General features: G+C 38.3%; 1 protein-coding gene across 4 annotated transcripts in view; it reads right to left on the bottom strand.

Annotated features, from left to right (window-relative positions):
- Positions 1-5,099: 5,099 nt before the first annotated feature.
- The window catches only part of N4BP2 (NEDD4 binding protein 2), a 35,468-nt gene continuing 16,595 nt past the window's right edge, over positions 5,100-23,972 (bottom strand). For 2 of the 4 annotated variants that reach the window (XM_079306088.1, XM_079306087.1), the window contains exons 10-19: positions 20,412-22,705; positions 18,946-19,031; positions 18,198-18,237; positions 16,991-17,226; positions 15,480-15,598; positions 14,018-14,156; positions 13,730-13,915; positions 11,362-11,530; positions 9,438-9,561; positions 5,100-8,723 (exon numbers count right to left, since the gene is read on the bottom strand). In XM_079306088.1, the coding sequence (XP_079162214.1) occupies positions 8,678-8,723; positions 9,438-9,561; positions 11,362-11,530; positions 13,730-13,915; positions 14,018-14,156; positions 15,480-15,598; positions 16,991-17,226; positions 18,198-18,237; positions 18,946-19,031; positions 20,412-22,705 (3,439 nt within the window). In that variant the 3' untranslated portion in view covers positions 5,100-8,677. Of the gene's footprint in view, positions 8,724-9,437; positions 9,562-11,361; positions 11,531-13,729; positions 13,916-14,017; positions 14,157-15,479; positions 15,599-16,990; positions 17,227-18,197; positions 18,238-18,945; positions 19,032-20,411; positions 22,718-23,972 lie in introns of all 4 variants that reach the window. The other 2 variants (XM_079306085.1, XM_079306086.1) reach the window with 1 other exon arrangement.

Below are 23,972 nucleotides of genomic sequence, written 5' to 3'. Positions count from 1 at the left end.
CAAAATCTAGCATGAGGCAGGCTCCTGACACACCGTGTGGGCTGGACTAGAGGCCTTCAGAGGGTGAGTCAAAGCCCTCCAGAATACTCAGACTGGAGCATGCCTGACAGAGAAGCCAAAATGAAGGAACATGCTTGAAGTGCCACCCTGTCTCTAGGGACTTTCTTGCCTCCCTCCTGAATTACAAAGCTCACCTTTTAAGTCAACTCAGCTCCTGAGCCCCTTCCCATGCCATTGCCTCTTCCCCTTCAGTGATAGGCTTGCCCTATGCTTCAGGTGCCCACAGAGCATCCCTCCAACTACTCCTGTTCTGCAGGATTTGTCCCTAAGCTGCCCAGTTTCTGGGTGCAGTGCTGAAATGGGTGGAAGGCACAAAGCAACTCAGGCCAGGGCATGCCTGAGCAGAACAGATCTCTCAGACCCAAAACAGAAAACACTGAGTTGTGCAAACAATGATCAGACTTGGGTTTGGCACCAAGATTTGGGTGCAGTCATCTCCATTCATCCAGCCCCTTTTCAAGACTGATGCAGCTCCATACATTAAACCCATACACTTCTGAAGGAAGGTAGGCAGAGATCTCCCCCCTTTCTGAGACCACAGCTTTCTGCTACCTCAACTACAGAACTATTCTTTATTACTTTGATGTTACCCCACTGCATAGAGGTTACTAATTAACTATTTCTCTAGTTCTCTTGAGATCAGGCTGTCAACAAAATGGACTATGTGACAAAACATTTACATACTTAATGTTTTCTTGGAATCTGATACACAGAATCTGGTAGCACAATTCCTCCCGTGATGTCAGTGAGAACTGGTGGACAATGTACAGGAAATTATTTCCTCCAGAGCAACATGAAAACCTACATCCCGTTTCTTGAAAGCGAAGCATGCTTAGGAACTGCACTGAGGGTTACGTAACTCCCCCGTCTCTCATTCTGAGAGAGCCCAGCATAAAAAGTCACATCACATAATCACGCAATGTTTAAGGGTTGGAATGGACCTTAAAGATCATCCAGTCCCAATCCCCCAGGCCATGGGCAGAGACACCTCCTACTAGACCAGATTGCTTCAGGTCTTATCCAACCTGGTTTTGAATAGTGCCAGCGTTGGGGTGTCCAACAGCCTCCCTCCTGTTCCAGTGTCTAAGAACTAATTCAGTCTTCTTCCCCCAAAACAGTTATTGATTCCAAAATACCCATCTGCTCTATTAAAGGAGCAAGATTCTTTCTGTGTTTGCCTGGTTATGGCTTTGTTTGCTGGCACTCTGGGAGACACTTGCCACCTTAAGGGGCAGACCTTGGGCTAAGGGCAGACTTCTCCGACTGGCAGAAGCTGATTTTGGTCTGCCTCAAAGAGTGTGGAATGCTCACTAAGTAAACTACACCACTCTTGATATCCACTGCATTTAATCCTACAAGCCTTTCTTCTGTCCTAGATGATCATAATGAAATAAAGCTTATTGTTGCTTATGTCTAGCACCAGAGATATAAACAACACATAGAAGTGTGCTTATTTTGTTTTAAAAGAGCCTAATTTAAAACTTTTTTCCTTAAATTTTCAAAGGGAGAACGTGCAGAACGTGCAAACCCACATCTGTTTCTCTAAGCTCTCCGACTTTGGCAGTTTTCTCTCTCCCGGGGGACATTCACACTTCCTTCCCCCACCAGGATCTAGTGCGAAACTAACGCCAGTGGCTTTGCTGCAAGCGTGGAGGAGGCTCCAGTGGTTTCCTCGCTGAAACCACCCGCACCTGAGGCGGCCCCGGCCCCGGCCCCGGGCCCAGACCCGCCGAGGCGCTCCCAGCGCGGCTGCCCGGGCCAGCAGCCGCCGCCACCGGGAACCAGCGCCGAGGGACTCGCAGGCTCCTCCTTCGGCTCTGCCCGGGGGTCGCCGGGCTGGGCTGTGGCACAGCAGGGAGGTGGCGGAGGGAGCCTCTTCCCTCAGCAGCCCCGCTGCAGCCGCCCCGGGGCCGCCCTGCTCCCGCAGGCCTCGGGCAGCGCCGCTGCTCCGGCAGCTCCCGGCTCCGGCCCGCGGGACTCGCCCGGCACACGGAGGGAGCGGACACCCTGCTCCCTTCGCCCCAGTGCCCAGCCCCTTTGGTGCTGCTGACGCTGCATTCGATTTGTCAGGAAACAAAATAAACCAGGCCTCCTGCCCCAGCTGTGGGAGAGGCCATTGGGGCTCCCCTTGGGAAACTCAGAAATCTGAAGACAGACTCTGGTTTTGTTTTGAATGTGCTTTTCCCACTTGTTTCTGCTTCAAAGGAGATAGGGATAGTTACACTGCTCAGGCTCTCTGCTTCACCAGCTAGTTTCTCCTTTCTAGTCCATAAACATGGAGATGTTACCCCGAAAGAAGACTCAGAAAGGGTGGCTGACACAGGTGCCCTGTCCTGCTCCCAAAGGGAAGCCCCCCTGCCAGCCAGAGTGCATCCTCCCTGTAATGTAATGTAATGTTCTGCCGATTACAGTGTATCAAAGTAGCTACTTCACATGGCTATCTTGATAAATGCTCAGCCTGTCTATATGGCATGGCAAGGGGGGCACACAGGTGAAGAAGCCTACTTTTACCCTGATTGAGAGGCAGGAATCCAAATGCCTTGTGAGTTAGCCGACATGGAGGAAACACTATCATGGAGAGCACCCACAGACCAGCTTCACAGGCTACCATTTCTCCATTTACAGACCAAACTGATTAAATCTGTGGCACTGGCAGACGATTTCCACTGCTTGCTCTCCTGGCCAGTGTGTATGACTAGCCACAAATGTCTATGAAGGAGAGTACTCTTTTTCAAGATAATACAAAAATACCACTGATCCATGCAGTTGCTTACCAGTTAGTGGCAACTAATGAAAAGCCACTGCCAACCCAGCCAGGCATCGTGATGCAGAAAATCAAGCATCATCAAGGGGGTCCTTCCCCATCAGGGTTTCCAAGAAGATTGTGCCACCAGCAACATCCACAGTGGCACAGAACTTCACCAAACAGCACAATGCCTTTATGTCAGTCTCCAAACAAACTGATCTGTCCAAGCATCCAACCTACAAAAACTAACCCAGGGTAGCTGATGGAGAAACCTTGACATTATCATCTTCAAACCTGTGTGCAAAAATGAACTTGTCTTGCCCATCTCTAGCACAGAGCAGCAAGCATATTTTGAAAAACAACTCTACCCCACCCAACTGTAAAGAAAAAAAAAATCACCAAAATAATACTCTAAATGCAGTGTTCTCCCTCTGAGGAAAAAATGAACAGCATGTGATGTGTAATAACATCCTTTAGCACCTGTCATACAAACAACTCCACTCTGGTAGGGGCACAGTAAGAACTGCTGCCACCATCACTCTATGCCATTGGCAAGGGCACCACCTATTGTCAAGCTACCTCACACATTCCACCAGCAGGCACATTTAATTATGCTTCAATAATGTGAGCTGACAAACTGCCTCAAGCAGTTTTCAGTCTAAAGTTCAAATAATTTTCCTAAGTAAGGGAAGACTACAATGTCCTATTACTCTTATGTAAATAGGGAGACAGACTCTCAGAAGTTCCCAGGGTTGTTTTTGAAGAGCAAACTCCCATCTGGAAGCAGAGAGGTGCTCAAGACTATCCCAGCACTCAGGAAATAAAGGGCATGAATTGAAACAGAAGCTGATGAGTCAGGATGGACAGTCAGGATGGACAGGCTGGACCTTCAGCCACACTGCCAGAGCAGGGAGTCCTGTAAGTAAGGAGCACACAACCAATGAGACATTTAGCAATGCTGTGGTCTATTAACTGTGGCTCAGGATCAGCCACGTCACATTGAAACCAGCATCTGCCAAGCTTTCATGTGTTCCCCAAACCTGTTTTCCCTGCTCTCTTGAACAGCTTGAGTTAGGGCTTTGCTGTGGAAATGCACAAGCCTGACTTGTTTCTGCAGTCAACCCAAACTGCAAGGCAATGAAGCCATAGAAATGATTCTGTAGGAGTCATCTTGGGTCACAGCAAGTTGTCCTCAAACTGAGCTCATAAAATAGGTTAGACTCCAACCAGCACTTTTGTCTCAGGTGTTGTTCCACACTTCCAGGACAATACACAGGAAAATACCTGCACCTGACCAGAACAGGGCAGGCTTAGGCAAAGCCAGGCTTACTAGCTCTGTATCCACCACAGTCCAGTGTTGTGCTCCCTCAGGGTCCTGCCTCTCACTGCCCCTGACCTAAGGGCTCTTGCTAAATGAGCTCTCTGCAGAACACTTCCCATTGTTTCAGTGGTCAGACTGTCCCTCCCCCTGACATACACTACTGCTCTCACTCTCCCATGAGTATGCCAGCCTGGAATAGAATCTCTTTAGCTACTTCAGGCAAAAAAAACCCCCTGAAACCATGACCCTCGTTTCAGTAGTTTGAGCATTCAGCTCGCACTCGCAACACTGAAATTCAGGCCACAAATCTGTTCCTTTTTATGCCTGCAGATGGTTGCTTCATCTCCCTACAGATGGTATCCTGAAGCCAAGCAAGTGGCTTTCATGCAGAACTCCAAGACTACTATTTGAAAAAATTTTATACAAGCTGAAACATAATTTTCCAAAGAAAGACAGAAGGCTATATTTGTGACAAAAATCCTTTATTAAACTAGATTTTGTAAGTTCCTTTTCATATTAGAAATTCTAAATCCAAATTACAAAACTATTTCAGTAAAAAACAAAATTATAGTCAACAGCAAAAGTACAACTTTATACAAATAAAAAATTCATTTTTAAATTTTAATTTAAAAATATAAATTTATATATTCCAATGTACTGGTCCTAACAGCTTTTACAACTGGTAGCTGCAATGCTAGGTGTTTTTACATGCATATTCACATCTAGTGATTTAATCCTCTGCAGAGTTTATTTAGCTGAAATAGCATGAGCAGTTGGGCTTTGGTTGGGTTTTGAGGGGGGATGTACCACATGATATTAAAAGCAAAATTAAGTATTGTCAAGGTATCCTGAAATATTTTTAATATATTTTAATTTTAAATTTTTGCCCTACTACTTTCACAATCAACTGAAACGCTTTTGAAGTCACATTGCTTCAGACAACTTTCTTCATTCTTCTGGCCTTTTTTTAAATTTTTATTCTAAGATCCCTCATTAATGTTAGAATGAGCATTAATTTTGTATATTAAAAAACTATAATTCTCCAAAATTAAAACTTGGGATAACTATTAAAATGTTTTGTAAAAGAAGACACAAAAAATCACATATTAAAGGCTACCATTCATCACAATCACATGCTGTTGAAGAACAGAATAGAAAGTAGTACACAAAATAGGTATTTTAACAGTTGCACATTTTTTCAGAGTGCTGGTGGCAATACTGCTATTTTAATTATAAGATGATACAGCATTTACACGATACCTCAGGATTCTCACTGATGTAACTGCAAGAGACATCAGAATAGCTGGAACTTCTAAAACATAACCTACTTTGAAATACCATTTTGAAATAATTGTATTTCAAATAATTCATCCTAGACTACATTATAAAATCAGTCAGAGAAATACAAGAATTCCAGTGTTGTTTTTCTGGAATACTGCCAAGTAGCTGAAGGCATGGAGATCCTTACTGATAAAACTCTACTTTTTTTTACTCTGTGCACTGATCTTCTGACCTATTCTGTATCCAGCTCAGCACAGCTTTTAAGCACGTGACTGAGATCCTTCAGAGGATCATCCTATTTTCTGTGAGTCAGAACTGCAATGCCTCATTTTGAGCTGCTGAAGCTGATAGAGGCTCTGTCATTATTTTCAATAGAGGAAAGATTGGTTCTGCCAGTGTTAAGATTTTAAGCCATCATGTCCATCAAAGTTCAGCTGGTAGTCAAACAATGCATGCTAGGTAAATGACCAATCTACACCAGGCAGGGCATTCAGAGAAGGAAGACAGAAAAATATTCCAAACTGCTCTTGAGCTGTGTATTTCTCTGCTGACTTTGACAGACTGGAGAAAAATTCTCTCAGCAGTGGGTAAAGCTGATTTTACCCTGAGTATTTTTCATGTATTTATCCAAATAGGATAAGGGATGAAAAAATAATATGAAAGGACACTGAAGCTCTCCAGGAACAGCTCCTTTTTGAAAAGTCCTAGCCCACTTCCAGAGACTGTTTATGCACTTTTAATTCTTTAATCTCTTTTGTCCCCTTAAGCTTGCACTTTTAGCATGCAATGGTAATTTTGAAAGAGGAAGCGGCAACTTCAAAAATATTCCTGAAGACATTGGCCAGGGCATTTCTGGGGAAGTGAGAGTCGTGCAATCATCATCATCCACTTGCTAAGCCAGAAGAAGGCAAAAAGCTGTGTTTCTCATCTCCAGGGTAAAGTTGTCAACTGGATTATGATGAACAGATGGGCAAGACGACAACTTTTCCTCCTTGTCTTTTGAACTAAAATCTAATCTGTCTTTGTCCATGTCGGGAATGGTGTGAATATGCTGAGTGAATCAGGCTGCCTCCCAAAACAACCACAAGTGTTGGCACTTCCTTGTTTACAAGCACATCTCTGTAGGGCTTGGGCACCCAAGCAGCCCGACACACAACAGCTACCCAGGCCAATCAACAGGGACTATACTACAAAGAATTGTCCCAGAGAGCTGCAACTCCATTTGTTATAAACAGCAGCACTAAGGAAAACCTGTTCAGGAACAGAAGGAAGTTCCTTGGTCCAAAATGAAGATTTTGGCTCTGCTGAGACAAGTCTAGCATTTGCAACCCAGTACAGCTCATAGTCTGAACTACTGTCTTGAGGCCAAGTGCCTAAATGGAATCTCAGTCCATTTTAGGCACTATCACAGAGGATGGAGTGTAGACTTCACCACACAGGATATCATGCAGTGTCAGAAACAGTTCTGTTGGTGCTATTTGGAGACTACAGATCTTTTCTATTTCACCCACTGATTGCCAAAGCAGTGCAGAGAGAAGGAAACAGAGAAAGGACACAGTACGGATTAACTAGCGACCCAGAAAAATATAAAACTTACTATGGCAGTCTATATTATAGAAAGAGTCCCTTTAATTATTACTCAAGCTATTCTTCCACTTGAAATCACCAGGAAAAGAGTACTGTATCTGTTGATGCACAACAAACTCATTTTTAAGTCTACCATGCATCATATTCACTGTGTATGTATTAGAGTAAATACAGATATATTCAGGAAAATCATGTCTTTCAGCCTGTCAGCAACTTATGCAGACACGTTTTCAAGTGAAACCTATTTCTGTGGACAGCTTTTCTCACAGAAGTTCTTTGTTTATTAGTACTCATGCATACAAATTGCAGAACTTGCACACACATATGGATTCATATACAAACTCTATGTGCATGTAGTTCCTGGATAAAATTTACTGCAAAGTGGTTAAAAATTTAAAAACTCCTCACATTAACCCCTAATCTGTGAATATTATTCCTAATACACAACTCACACCTGTTCTGAAAAAGCCTTACAACAGAAATTCATATGCCTTTCAGGAAGCAAAGATGTAAATAACAATAGCAATGTGTTCTAGAAGATATTTATATTTAAAAAGTGTTCTGATTGTTTACTGGAAACACTTGCCTAAGTACAGATGTTTATATGTAATTTTTGAAGGGTTTTGTTTGGGGTTTTTTATGTTGTTTTGGTTTTTTACATGGGTATTTCTAGATGCTGATGCAACACCATCAAAATCAGAGCAACTTTTGTACTCCCAGATTTTCCAGTTAGGCAATTACTATTGCAATATTAGCATTCACTTTGATGTTAAAAATACATTTAAAATGTCTCATTATCATATTTTCTACAAGGAAATCACCAAACAATACTCAGAGAATGAAGACATCATTATCATACACTTGTAAAGTGAAACAGTACTGCATTTGCTGCATTTTAAAAGCCACGAAAGTAAGAAACAATTTTAATCCAGTAAGTGGATCTCCAGAACAGATTGAATAAAGGCATTGTGTTTTTCCCCTTAATAGATCACACTAAATCAGCCAAATTACCAAACACACAGATGACCTTAATGCACAGACCTTATATGCAACTTCCTGAAATAGTTGCAGAAGTTTAGAATGAAGTAAGGATAATAGAACTGGTCAACCCATCATAACATAATCATTAAAAAGACACCAGATTTTTGAAGAAACCTGGAAATACTCAGCACTCAGATGTAACTGGACTTGAAATACCAGTAGCTGCCCATTTTTTAACTTCTCATTTGCTCTTTTGAAGGGTTTAGCACAAAGTTCTGAATTACAAAATAACTTTGTACAGTATGCTTTAGAAGTACAGAAGCCACAGCAATCAAAATGTGCAAGGGTCAAAAGGAAGATTAGGTATGCTAAGAAGACAGTTACATTAAAAATTGTACTTTAACTTCCCTTAAAAACATCATATATTTCTCAGCAAAATTCTTAATCTGCATTTCTGAGATTTCAAATCCTTTTAAGTATCCTCCTTTTGCAGGTTCAAAAAATGATCTATTACACACAAAAATTTATTGGAAACATACTGACAAATACACTTGCTGTAAATTAAGACCAGTTCTAATAAAACATCTTCCTTTAAAACAGATTACAAAATACCAGTGCAGTTGTTCAAAATATGGGGCTTTTTTCTGTTGCCCAGGAGTCATCTGACACCTCAGTCTCTATATTCCTCTTTCCACAACTCTTCAATTCAGCATGACTTTCAGGCAGCCTGGTTTTATTTCTGTGAACCTATGAAACAAGAAAAAAAGAAGCTTCAACATGTCAACTACATGCAATGCCATCACCTTCAATTCTCATCAAACATAAGAATGTGGTAAGGTTCTCAGTCAAGTACATGTGCATGTGAAAGACCTGGAAAAAGCAGAAACTAAGATTAAGATTTGAGAAAAGAAAAAGCTGCTCAATATTATTGGTTATATTTATTCTGTTTCTCTATTCCTGTTCCCCTTTCATTCCCTCTTCTTTCAAAATGGATCTTCATCCTTCTGTTTTGCAGAAGCCAAGAAGGAAATGGGAAGTCATTGATGCTTTTGAGTCTCACCTTCATGCTCACCTTCCTACACTGCTCTATATAAAAAGCAGCAAACACACTGGTGCCAGCTCAGACTTACTAAATTGCTGTACCTCATAAAATACTGAACACAAATGCAAGTATTGGGAACCAATAAAAAGCAGGATTAACAACTTTTCACAGTAAAGCTAACAATTTTGAATGGATATACAGAATTAAACTATCTCAGAGAAAAGGATCTCACCTTTAATAGGTGCTACACAACTGCATCAGATTTGTGAAAAAACAACAAACTTAATTTAAGCTGAAACAGCAGACCTGCCCTAATCTGTGTAATAGCTTAACAGCATTCTAAAACTAAACTTCAATTTTCAGTTAGTTAAATGTGGGTTAAAAAAAATAAATTATCAGTAACAAAAATCTAAACTCACCTGAAGTTGTGGCTTGTGAGGTATCTGATAGCTGCTGGTCTGATGCGAGCGACTCCTCCCTGACTATGGCTTCCTCTTCCCGTGATAACAATGAGATATGGTTTACCACCAGTCTGCTGGTACTCTGCAACAGCAGGAATTGCAACGGTTCAAATTGCCCTCAGCAGAGACTTGGCATTCAGTACAACCCTTCCATGCATTCTTCTGAAAACTCTCACTATGCATTTAGAACCTTGCTTTCCCATGCTAATATGTATATTTTATAAAAAAAAAAAATTTTCCGTTATGAAAAAGTAAAATTTTTTCAAATCTAGATTGCTTGCAAGAAGTATATTGTGATCATCACAATATCTTTCCTATTTCATAGAAGCTTCACTGTTCCTGTAATCTAATAATCAACTGGAATTTACAATCTGTGATGTAAATTTAAATTGCAAAATTAAAAGAGGTGGGTGTCATTTACCAAATTTTTAAGTGGTGCTTCTGTATTGTTTCATGTTTTATCTTAAATGATTGTGAACAAAAAAAAAAAATATTATACATTTTACTGCATGAAGAAATTAAGAAGAAAGAAAACATAAATCCAGCTTGTGACATATCACATTATTTAGACTATCTTCTGCTATGCTGGAGCATGAAAATCAACAGATCAACATATTCCATGAGTTTTATTAGGGCATTTACTCCTAATAACAAAAGAAATTGCTCTCTTTCCAGAGGTAACAGCAACCTAAATTGATGAAGAGCCAGACAAAGAGGAAAAAAATCAACTGAACTGGATTCTCGTATCTAGTCAAGATTTGCCAGTTTGGAATCAGTTCACATGACATGTTTCTTCAACTACTCTCCTCATACCATAACTTTATTTAGGTTTTATATTTATTTACTGTTAATTCTGCCAGAAAAAAAAATCCCCGTATTGATCCTTTTCCCATGTATGTACAGTGAAACTTTTTTTTTTTTTTTTACCAGATTTAGGTGAATAGATTGAACAGAGAGCCTCTACTATCAATTTCAGCATTCCTGATTAAAGTATGGTTCTGGAAACTTAGTTCTAAAAAGCACCGTGTTACAGTTTAAATTATACAAATGTCATTGTAGGAATTACATGAGATAATGGAATTTAATTATCTTTGATCCATATTGAAAGACAAGGGTTATCTAAAGCCCCACTGAACACTTTTATTTATACTCTGTGGAGTAGCTGATTTAAAAAAATAAGGTTTGTGCAGCAGTGGCTTGTGTAAGAAATGTTTGTTACACAAGGATTCCCAGTGTGCTTAAATTTAGAGGGTAAACTAGTAATGTGGAAAATGTATCTATTTTACAGCATGGACATTCATTAAGTACTTGAACTCTCCACCATGAGAAAAAATGAGCTCTCAAGCTAAGTCACATAAAATGACATTTCTGGAAGCAGCAGTATTCTGATCTCAAGCAATGCTGCCAAAAACTGATAGAGAAGTTTCTAAAAGGTAGCTCAAATCTCACATACACATGTAGAAGTTGAAGACATCATCATCATTGTGGTTAAAATTACAACATGGCAATTTTTAAGATTATAAAATCAACATAGTTATGACAAAGCAATGCAATGGTGACATATATATTTGCATCATCATCTCACTTAAAAATGTCAGACCAAGTATTCAATAAGAGTAATTTTAAAAGGGTAAAACAGAAAGAAAAATATTTACAAGATTTACAAGAAGCAGGGGGAGGGCAAGACAGAAAGCAACAAGAATCATTATCAGGTGAAAGAAAAACAATTCCACTAGGGTACTTTGAAAACAAGACAACACAAAGCTTAGGCCTTTTTTAACCACAGGTGTTATTAAAGCACATTAATATTGCCATGTATCATGCTTTCTTAATAGCAAAAGAGAATCATTTTTAGGGGTAAGAATTATTACCTAAACCCTACCTTCACTTTTTTCCTGCAGCACTCTGGACAACTGATTGACAGCTTCATCCACATGGAGACCATGCAAATCCAACACATTCATAGGCAGCAAGGAAGAATTTACTCTCTCAAAGATTTGCACAGCAGCAGCATGATTAGCTTCTTTCATCTTCTGCTCATGAAGGCGACCCTTTATTCATAAGCACAGTGACTGTTACACACTAAGAAATAATTTAAGATCCACACTGGTCATTGGTTTCAAAATGACAGCACTGGGAGGGTGCTTTAAGTTCAAGTTTGAACCAGTAAAATTTATAATTCTAGCAGAACTTCTGCAAGGTGCTCAGTGAGACCTATTCACAAGATTTCATGAAATCTGTTTGTGAGAAACTACTCAAAGCTGGCACAAAGAAGATATTATAACAAAAGTCTTACAAGTAGAAAAAAAAGGCAGAAAAGGGACAAAATCATAAGGTTTCACTCCATACTGAGTTGAAGATTTATTTTCCTAACAATAGATTTTTATTTTCTGCAAGTATTTTGCTAAAACTACACTGAAACAGTGTCACAGAAACTGCCCAACAGATCAGGAAAAGCCTGGTGACTGTTGTATTTGAGGTTAATTCTTCTGAATGCATTCCCAAAATTTCAGACAAGCCAAGGGTAAACACTTTTAATACTAATACTACTAAAAATAATGCAATGTCTGTAGTAATAATAATGCCTATTATCTCTCCTAATACTTTTTGACATCTTTTATGACATGCAAGGGCAGTAAGTCTCTTCTGGAATGAGGGCAAGGAGTGGTACAGTTAGTCACCTTACAGAGTGAATAAGTACCACCTCCTTATCATAAACCTTTCAATGGTAATATCTGAGAGATCAAAGTCACAAATTATGTCCTTGAAGATCTGAAGGCACAGGCTGAAAAGGAATGGAAGATTTAACACCAGGTATTGGACTGACAAAGGCTCAAGAGAACAAAAGTGAAAGTTTGTCTTACACTTTCTTAAAATGGATCATCTGATGTGCATTAGTGTCAGACCCAAGACAGCAGCTCTGTAATCCACTTGCAAATGAGTCCCAAGACAATGGCCACCAAGCATAAAGTATTTTTTATGAACAAAGGTAGCTTAGCTTTTTATTACTTAAAGGAAAGTATATAATAAATAAATTTCAATAGATTTGCAATACATTGTATTTGTTCTTATGGATAAGAACAAAAGTAAGATATGACTTGAAATTACATTTCTATTTAAAATCCTGCACACCTTTAGTCTCAAAAATTCAAGAATATGAATGAAAAACATAAAAGGTTCACTATAAAGATTGTTACTGTGCATGTAGGAAATACTAATTATCAATCTAAACATTTAGAGTTATACCACTTACATGAAAGCTTTTTGAATAAGCAAATTCAAATGACTTATTATTACATTTTTGTTCTGTCATAATATGTTGAGAATTAAATGCTTCTATAATGGGAATTCTTACCAAATTTTTGTATGCTACTAGATCAGGGGAAAAGTACAATCTTTGAAGATATTTGTAACAGATTTTTTAAGTGTGATGTCAAGGGAGGGGTCTCCCGTGAAGGCACCAAGAAACCAATGTAGAGGAACTTTGATTGCAAGAAGAGATGAGACTTAAAACCAAGAGTATGATCAACAGCACTGATCAGCAGTACTCAAACTGGTACATACTAAGAAATGTGCCTGAATCAAGACCAAAGAGCCTGTACTCCAAGGCCAGAGCATGCAAGATTGATCAGCAGCAGATCTACACTCCATAACTGAGCTGTATTGTGAAAAGCATGACATACACACCTCATTTATCCCAACCCAAGACAGACTGTAGCCATAAAGATAGTCAGAATGAAGAAGTGAAGACAGCAGGCAGCAATCTTGCCCAAGATTTATGGAGGATGAAGCAAGCAAGATCCTTGCAAAAGATGACATCTTAACACCTGTCTGACCCCTATAAAGTACAGAAGATGTGTCTAAAAACAGTTCAGCACCAACAAGATTTTAAAAAAAAAAGTGTTTGTTGCAGTCCATGTCACACTGCAGTGAACCTAGCCAGACCACTTGGAGACAAATCTTGGTGTTTACAAGTACATCATGTGATGTGAGAGAGATCTAAGACAAAGGAGTACGTGTGACTAGATATCACCTCTCATGAGATCTCACACCGGATTTGGTTACATTAGCTTTCTGTGCCAGTATTGTTACCAGTGGAAGTGAATTCACTTGTGACTGTCAATACAACACACAGGGAACAGTGACCAAATTCATCAACTCTAGTAGGCATGATGCTTTCCTTATCACTTCCAATTCAGTGTTTAAGTACCTCCCAAAGTTCAGACAAAAAGTACAATATTACTGTTTACCTGATGTGCATAAAAAGCTGCCACAGGCTTCATACCCATGCGATAGGCCTCCCCAGCCTTTTTCAAACATTCCTGTCTCTTTTGCTGGTGACAAAAAGCTTCTGCTCTTAAATCATCATACTGTGGATACTCAAAGTCTTGAAACATTTCGCATAAAGGATCATCCTCTTCCTTACTTTTTTTTGCCTGTAGGAATTTGCATTGTTGAAGTTATGGATGCATTGTAGGGTGTTTCCATTAGCATAGTTATAAACATAGCCAAAACCATGGCTAAAAAAATATAAATACCTTCTTCTCACGGTTCTTTGCAGCACTGTAGGAAGAAACAGTTTCATTTTGCTGACCACTTTCTTGAGCTATAACTGTTTGTACAGGATCTGCCTCCAGAACACAGTTCAGAAATTGTTCAGTCTGTTCTAAAGAATAGCTGTAAAGGACAAATAAAATCTGTGACTTCACACATATATATTAATAGCTGCTATATTTATTTAAATTCATTGTAAGAAACCTTGATATTTTTACAGAACTAGATTACAATGAAAATAAACAATGCAATGGAATACTCCAGTTTATTAAAGAAAGGCTTGCAGACTCCTTATAGGGCATTACTGGCATTAACATACATGGTCTTGGTCAACTGAAATGTAACAGAGGGGCAATTGAACATTAAAAGGAAAATTACATACTGAAATAAATTGCATCCTACCTTAATCAAAGAGATATTAATAAATGCTTATCTTTGGGCTGGATAAGATAGTTCATCTTAAATCTTCTCTGGTCAGGGTTAGACAGTTTGAACTAACTCAAAAATAGCTCAGTTTTCTGAAACCCTAGCAAGGGAAAATCCTTGTATTTTTAGTCAAACTTGGTTATCAAATTTAATTAAGACATCAGTTGCCAACAACTTTCTAGTAAGTCCTTTTTCTTCTTTATTCTTGTTCCTTTGTAAGCTAACAGAAGCAGACTGATCAAAAGTAAAGACAGATTTTGGGAAAGGCAACACTATAAGAACAATTTAGAATGTGAAAAATGAGATGGTGAAATGTTTGAATTATAGAAATGGATGAAGGATATATTTTAAAGAGGAAAGATTTTTATAACAACCTGGACAGGCAGCATGACTGACAAGTAGGTATGCAAACCCATATGCAGAAACAGACATTCAAATGGCCAAGAATGAAAAAGGATGTTTCTCTTGGAAAAAAAAAAAAAAGTTCACTTCTCAGAAACTTGGATTTAAGAAGGTAGACACATATCCCAGAAACATAATGCAGAAGAAAGAAAGAAAGAGAAGTCAGCAGGAAGAGATGGAGAGATGGCTCATTCCTTCAGAGAGGTTGTAATAACCAGGAAAGTACTCACAGGTCACACCAGGTGATGGTAGTGTTTTCCCCTTGGGGAGATGCCATTTCCTGTGAACCTACTATTACCACACCCACTAATTTCTCACACTAGATTTAAACCTCAGCTCGTGAGAAAATATGCAGTTCCATTGACAGTCAGTCAGTGCTTAGTAGCCAGAGACATTCTTCTCCCAGTGAAATAAACTGTCTATTCCACCCTAAAAGGAAATGTGTCTAAACAGAGTTTTTATACCCTTTTTGCCTTTAAGACCAGCTAGTTTTGCTAGTATTTAGACTAACCAAAAGTGATACTTTGGAAAAAGCCATTCTTTAGCATTATTTTAAATCTCAATATTTATGAGTGCAACTGAGTACCATTTTTGCAAAGAAGTAAAAAGATTTCTTACTTGTTGTCCCTGAAGATATCCATTAAGAAATTTTGATTAATAGTTGGAAACATCTCAAAAAGTTGCTTCTCCTTTAGTTTAGCAGCACAGTCTTTTCTAGCTGTAGAAGGAACACGATTCTACCCAGAAGACAAAATAAATATATTACAAGTTCTTGATTAGAACAAAATGCAGTAAAGGTGTAGCTAATCCAACCTTGCCATTATTTGTTATGATTTTAAAACTATTTACTCAGCTGGTATGTACCCACAGCAATGACAACGTGCCATATCAGCCTGCCACACTGATCAGCATAAAGTGAGGACAAGTGAGTTCTATTATACACCAGTACAGTACTCTGCAGTCTTTTAAAGTAATGTAACTGGGGATCCCTCATACTTTTGACAAAGTAAAATGATGATTTTTTAGTAGGGATTTAAGTTTTGGGCAGTCCATCTAGTCCACTGCTCAGCTTGTGCAAAGTTCACCTCTTTTCTCAATGCTGAGGGTCTGTGGTTGAAACAACACTTTATTAGTTAAGCAGCATAAACAATTTTGCTTTGGTGTATCTGAAGCTGTGTCTGTGTTAAGTGTTTTTACTTGTGAAGTCATCTGAGAAGATGACATTATTATAGTCTAGAATCCATTGGAATGATAATTCCAATATTCAGATTTTTTTTTTAAAGAAAAAAAGTGGTCAAAATAAAAGCCAAGCTCCATGAATTAAAACTGAAAATAAAGCTGTGGACATGATAGTAGTTGTTATCAGTAGGGCACATACATGCAGTTCAAAGAAAGAATCCACAAGCCATTTTCAAAGTATAGGGTAATTCATACAACTTTCTACACCAGTTCAGAGTTCCTCTACTCTGCTTATCAGAGAACATTACAAATAAGAATGCAGGTTCTGAACATGGGTGGGGCAGTAGAGGGCAGCAACAGGCACAAGCCAAAAGGCGGGGTACAAGATTTCTGTGTGGAAAACAAAGAACTAGTAAAAAGTTATTAAAGAGTTGCTGTTTTCTCAGAAGTGAACACAGAATCTTGTTTGAGATTAACTTCAAGTACTTATTTTCACGTCTCATCTTTTGGGAATGTTGTGGGTTCTCTTTACAAAAAAAAAAAAAAATGCTAAAACTAATTCAGTACACTTCTAAACAAACAAGACATGGAGCCAACTAAGAACTCCTTTTGATACTGCTGGCACAATAAAAAGCATGGAAGATGAAACATCTTTGGTCTTAGCTGAGCAATGAAACCAAACATTTCAACCAAACCTGGATAGTGAAGTGCAGCACAATCTTTTCATGAAACAATCAAAATATTACATTCTAAATGAGACTGTGTATTGCAAACAGAGCCATCTACTTCAAGCAAACAAACTCCTGTATCACAGTAATCAGCAATACTAAACAGCATGCATTTGTCTCAGAAATTTAAGCTGTAAGGGATGAGTCACCAAATAAAACATAGTCTATTTCACTAAACAGTAATGAATCTAAACCACATTTTAAAAATGGTGCTATGCATACCAGGTCCTCTCTCTCCTGCATCGCTATTTCTTCAGAAATTATTTGCCTGAGAGAAACTTTCTGAATCTGAGCATTCCAGTGATCCATAAATGGAAAAATGTCTGATGTTGCTGAAGTTTTGGTCTGTACATCATTAGATGTGTCTGCAGCCGAGCTCGATTTTTTCTTCTGTATTCTGCTGTCTGCACTCTGAGATAACAGCATTTCTGAGTCATCTGTATCTACCTGCTGAATCACTGTAGGACATTCAAAAGCAATAGAAGTAGGGTGAGAAAACACTTATTAGCTTATATATGCATGCAATAGCAATATAATTGAGACAAGTTTTTCAACCTATACAGTTTGGGTTTTGTTAAAACAAGATTAATAATGCAAAACAGAAAACAACACATTGCTTTCATCTTCTTCACTTCCATTTTCCAAAGACTGTGTGATCATCTTTATCTATTTTGTGAAACAAAAGTAAACCATCAGACTTCCTCACCAAATTTTTAAGTGCTAAGACATATCTTACATCTGTAAACAACCCTGCACAAACATTAAGTGGGGAGCTGTTTGCTTTTATAAAAGAATCACTGACTTGTATGTTTATCTGCCTTTTTTCTAGAATTCAATGACAGATGCTTAACGATTTGGTTTTATGCTTCTACAAGTTAATGGCAACAGCATTGTTTGGTCACCACTTTGCACCCACACTGCAATCCAAGTCTGCAGTGGGGCTCTGCAATAGAAGGACTTTCTTCTGGGAGCTGAATGAAAACTGGATTGTGAGAGATGTTAACATTTTTTGAACAAGGCATCCATCTTCCTGCTAAAATCACCTTTGACAAACAACATGCAAATGTTGCATTCTTGACCTCCCTTCCTCACCTGCAGAAATTCTACTCTGCTAGTAATTCTCTGCCTGCTCCTTTTCTTGCCACATAGAATTCCTACCAAACAGCTGTCTGCTTCAACCAGAGCTTCTCTTTCTGAACTATCTAAAATTACAGGCTTGATCTGGAACTAGTGATTCTGCTTAACTTCTCTCGCCTCTCCCACATCATCATAAGAGATTGGTAAATGGATCCAAAGGCAATCAAATTTACCCTAATAAAGTCATCATTTTTCAACTGATGGACTATTTGCAACCTTAAGTTTCAAATAATTAACTGCTTTTATAATGAGCATTAAGTATTTTTACAATTAAAAGAAATACACCACATACTTTCTGCAGACGAACATGATTCATCTCTCCTCTGACGCTTCTAAATAAAAATAGCAAAATCATGTTATAAGTCACAAATTTTGCAGGAAAACTTCAAGTATTAGCTTCTAATTAAAGCAGTTTCAAAATAAGGTCTCACAATACTTCTCTAAGATTCAGTATTTTAAAATAAATATATTTAGGAAAGATAATTATGAAGTGAAATTTGTAAGCTAGAATTATCTTTCTAAAACCACATCAAACCAGAGAAACATGCCCACTGCTAAGACTTCATAGCCTTAATTATATAAACCAAACAAAAATTTTGCAAAAAGGTATTCCAAGTTTCACAGAGCTGTGAAGAAACACAGGTTAGAGAACTCATTATTGCACCCAAAGATGTTTTGTATAGGGAATAATTCATAAAAGAATTTTTACAGAATAAGGATTTTTGTAATAATCCTTTTTACAGTAAGGATTTTTGGCCAGGGGACTTATTCATCAATCTTGTAGTGAAATTGTGCACTATGATCCTACTTTTTTAAGAATCTTGTTTTCATTATGAGGTTCTCATGACATCACTTAAAATGTCTTTAAACAGCTCCAATGATTATGACATACTGATACACTCCACACATTTTATGAACGACTATTACATTTTATCACTGTTCTTGCAAAGATAACATCTTTACACCAAGACATGTGGAGACAAATGGTCTGACAAAATACAAGCATGCCAAACTGTATCATAAGCAAGAAATCTACTGACCAGAATAGATTCTTTCCATTTTTCATGAATCACTTTTGCCAAATTCAGATCAATATAAACCACACAATCCTCAACAGTTAGTGAACCTTGCGAAACAAAGAGAATATATTCATTAAAAGCATTCAATAAAAAGGTATGCAAGCAATTAAAGTACAGTATCCTAGACTTACTAATTTTAACTTTGGAGATTCTAAATAAACTGGTTATGCCTGAAAAAGACTTCTAAACAATAAAAGCTTTCCACAGAAATTGTTTTCAGGTGCTCAAAAACTCTGAAAGAGTAGGAAATAAGCAAGTTAACATTAACTGTATATTGCCAAAATATGACTACCTGGACAACCTTTTTTTTTTCCTCCTGTTTTCCATTTTTCTAGAAGACTCTTCTTTTACAAAGCCATTGTTAATTGAAAACAATAGTTTCATCCATGGAACTGTGATTCCCCCTATTCCACTGCAATCCACATGGCAACTGCTTTTCTGTACAACATAGCCACCCCAGCCCAACCAGTCACATCCCTCCTTCCCAACACACAAAATCAGAGAAACAAACTCCAAGCATCCCCCCAAACTCTAGAGAAAACAGCAGGAATTATTATGGTATCATAACAAAAGCTCTTTTTCCTTAAAAAGGTGTTTCTCATCCTTTCAAAAATAAAAAGAAAGCAGGATGCATTTGTATGCATCAAATACAAATTTTTGGCACACCTGAGGCACAATAAAACACTTTCCTGCTATAAAAAAAATCTTTTTTTTTAAGGAGATAGGCATGTAAGACAAAGAAGCCAGCAATCAAACCCACCAACAGATCAGGTATCCAGGGTTTCACATAAAGCAATATTCAAGAGGAAAGATGAAAATGAGAAAAAATAAGTGTGGAGAAAAAAAAGGAGAGATAAAAAACATCAAACTGTATATTCCTCCTATTTTCTTTTTTCCTTTTTCTACCACTTTTTAACTTTTAAGATGCATTTTCAAGCTGCTTATGGCTTCCTTAACTATAATTTGCCAGTGGACTGGTCTGTTGTCATCTTTTAAGTATACAGCCACACTTCATCTCCCTTAAACATCTATCTTCTTGTTCCCCAACTTAACTGATGTAAAAGGTTGGAGTTTTTTCCTTTACTTCTTCCTTAATCAGCCACAATTTGCATATTCCTTATCATCTAAATATTTCTTCAGCATTTGAATATAAGTTCAAAGGCCTGTTGGCCAGAATGCAAATAAGCCAATATATTTTCTTTTTTATTTTGAAGTATGTGCATGTACAAAAAGACAAAGAGAGAAGTGCACTACTGCACTTATATTTTATGCCATGCTTAGTTCAGTTTCATTTCTGCATTAACAACAGTATCATGAGGAATTACAGGAATCTATCAAGCACGAAGGGAAAAAATACAGGCAGAGAAAGGTTTCCTATGCAAATTTTTTTTTTTTCCCATAAGAACATGTGTTTAATTACATCATACCTGCATCAATGCCAACAGGTCCAAATATCTCTTTCAGCTGGAGTGCCAGTTCAGGAGGCAATGTTAGTTCTAGGCAATCTATACTGAAGGCTGCAGGTGACGCTGGTACAGGGCTTTGTCTCTTGGCTTTAGTTGCAGCCCAACTTGGAGTTTCAATTTCTTCTTTACCACATATCTCCCTGGAATTCTCCTGAGTTTTTTTATCCATCTCCAGTTCTTTATTGCTCCTAGGACTGAGCAGAGGTGCATGATCTATTTCCAGTAACAAACCAGCCCCTTTGGAATTTTCAGCATTGCTTTCTGAAGGGTTACTGTCACTTTCATTGATTAATTCAGTTGTGTTAGGGTCATCAGGCAAGCCTGCATCAAGTTGTGAAAGTGATGGCTTATTTACAGTTTCTTCAAGAGGACTCTCACTCTCTCCCATCTGGTTTCCTGAAACAGGCAGCTCAATGATACCTGCTGCTGAGCTGCTTGTGTCAGTTCTAGGGGCTGAATCCACAGAATTTTTCAGTTCCACTGAATTATCCAATGAGGTAGCAGTGAATGAGTCAGACACATCAGCATTTGTCACAGCTATCTTGGCAGCCCTACTTTCTGCAATGCTGAGTGATGAGTTCTTCCCTTCTAAAGCCTCAACGATATCACCAGCCCCAAGTACTTGAGGGGTTTGTTTGAAGTCTTTGAGATTCTCATCATAGTTTGTATTTGCCTTGAAATCAAGGTCTGTGACCACTGGCTCAGCTTCACTAACCTGAAGTCTTTCAGTATCAACAGCTTTACGTAACTTCTCATCGGAGTCCAACAGCAGACCTGTGGCCCAGTCTATGTCTTTGTTACATCTTTCATACAGATCTTTCAGAGCTTCAAATGAAACAGAATCAAAGAGCTTACAGAGCATATCTAGTTTTTCAGACTCATCAATATTGATAAGCTCATTTTCCTCCACAAAAGTACTTTTATCATATGTAACTCGATATGGTATTTTTTCTTGAGAATCTGAGGCATTATCTGTATCTTTGGGTTTGAAGCCATCTAGCCTGCCATGCAATATTTTTGTTGTCTCAGGAAAAAGCATTTTCTTTTCTAATCTCCACAGGAGAGCAAAGTCCTGTGGTTCAGTCTGTGAATGTCTACTTTTTTGTCTACATAAGTTTGTGTCCTGTTTCTCTTCTGCCACAGTAAGTTTAGAGAAGTGGTCCTCTTCTCTGGGATGCTGCAAGCTGCTGTTTGTAAAAGTGAGGGCTAATTTGTGATGTTTTCTTGTTCTCTTACTTTGCTGGGATTTTTCCTCACTTACTGTTTCACTAGCTGCTATTTCCTCTTGGTGCACAGACAAGTTCCTTTTATCTGGTTGCTCTCCAGTGTTCACAGGTGACCCATGAATCACATGAACAGTTTCAAGAGCATTCATATCAGTGTCGTCTTCAGTATTTCTGTCTTCATCACACTGATTTAAATTTGTTTTTCTCATTCTCCTTGACTTTTGTTGTCTCTGTTCCAATGAGGCTGAGACAGGCCAACATCCTAACATCTGCAATTCTGGTGTAACTGTATCTGAACTAACAGAGTAACAGCTACAGGGTAGATTTTCATCCTCATGTTCTTTCTCAACAGTACATGTCTCAGGCAGGCCCACTTGCTCTTTACTTATCTCAGAATGCTTCTCACTGGGAGTTTCACCTTCCTTATCACTCTTCAGAAGAGATTTGTCTAGTCTTCTAGATCTTTTGACTCTCTGTCCCATTGTTTGTTCCACGGGCCAGTCACCCAGAAAGTTTAGCACTTCTGTTTTTCCTGATGTGTCAAAAGCCAAACTGCTTGGTTCCACTGTGTTACTCATTTCTGTTGATTTTGGTTCCATACATATTTTGCCCAATTGTTCAACTACAGTTTGAACTTTGAGACTGTTGTTATCACTGTGTTCCTCAGCTCCACCTGTGTGTAAGTTCACAGTCTCTTCAGTTGGGATCACATCAACCTCATCCATGTCTGCTTCAGATTTTTCTGTTTTTAATCCCTTCTCTTCTTTCTTCTCCATGGGCAGCTCTTTTTTTGTGCAATCTGATAAATTAATTTCCAAGTCATCTTGAACAGTGCTGTTCTCAGAATTGTGTTCCACTGAGTTATCTTCCATTTCTTTTTCCTCCTTCTGAAAATGCTCAGGATCACAATTACTTTCTAATGTTAGAGAAATACCAGGAGAAGTTTTATCAACTTCACTTAATTCAATAGGCTCTGCCTCAGAAGCAAAACATTCTTCTTTCTTTGCATCTGAATGTACCTCTCTCTTTCTGAAAGACAAATTGAAATGAGATGTAAACCCATTTCAAACCTTCTTAAAGCATTTGTCCACATTTTTAACTCCAGTTAGAACTAGAGTAGAGAGTTTAACCTAGTTAGACTCCTACTGAGAGGAAAACAAATTTATGATTAGCTGTAACTCCAACACTCCTGGATAAAAAAGGAGCTAAGCAAAGATGAACTTGCTTTACTAAGTATCCTCTTCTTACTAGAGCATAGGTCTAAGAATAGTTTCTCAGGGGTCAATCTCATCCCCTTCCCATTTCTAGCATTCAGTTTTGTATCAGAGCACTTTGCTCTTTTTCCTCATTTGGATCAGTAAGTCTGGTAAATATACTTTTATCTAATGACTGTTGCTCTCTCCTGTTTGACTGTTGCTCTCTCCTGTTGGCTTAATGCTAAAGACAGTCTAGACATTAACTAGGAGAGAATGTGCCTCTTCTTGTCACAATTTTTCACAATCAACTACATTCCATTAATTATCATTTTGAATACATCACATATACAAAACCCAAGTGAAATAAAATCTGATTTCCTGTGTGTTCTAGTTTTGGCCAGAACACAGAGGTTATTCTATACCACCTTACACTGTTGCTGGAGCAGGAATGGGAAGAGGAAGGGGAGTGAATAAGCAGTGTGTGGAGTCTCAGTGGGGGCACTGAAGTGGGGAGTGCCATTCCTGAGCCATGACACTCTGCATTACAGAACACAGCATGATCCCGACTGGCAACTACAGAACAGTCCTGGATATAACCACCAGAAACCTAAGCAAGTTTAAGTCAAATATACTGAAGAGCAAGTAGGTAACCTGTTACTACTGCACAAAGAATCCACCTTCTACCACAAAGATATAATCTAACATCAATATACAAACTTGGAAACAGTAATTTGCTCTTATCTGGCACTACATTCTTCTAAAAACAATTTATAGATTTTAAGTGCTTTGTATCTATAGCATACATCCCACAACATTTCTGTGATAACAGAAACTCAGTCAAGACTGGCTTCCTGGAAAGTAACACAGCCATAATGGGATGCTTTCAAAAGCATTTGAAAGTTGACTACATCCCTTGACTGCTCATTTCAGAAAATCCTGAAATTCTTAAAAATTAAGAAAACTAAGTAGGGAATTTTTTTGTTATTTAACTATCTTTCTTAATGCATTCACTGTTCAACACTATTACTCAGGTTTTGTTGCTAAGAAGCTAAAAGGCCTCATTTTTATTTGATGCTACAAAGCTAATGGAAAAATCTAAC

The sequence above is a fragment of the Erithacus rubecula genome, assembly GCF_903797595.1.
Source record: "Erithacus rubecula genome assembly, chromosome: 5".
Classification (NCBI taxonomy): domain Eukaryota; kingdom Metazoa; phylum Chordata; class Aves; order Passeriformes; family Muscicapidae; genus Erithacus; species Erithacus rubecula.
The sequence above is the reverse complement of the archived record's forward strand: the minus strand, read 5'-3'. Positions and strand labels throughout refer to the sequence as shown.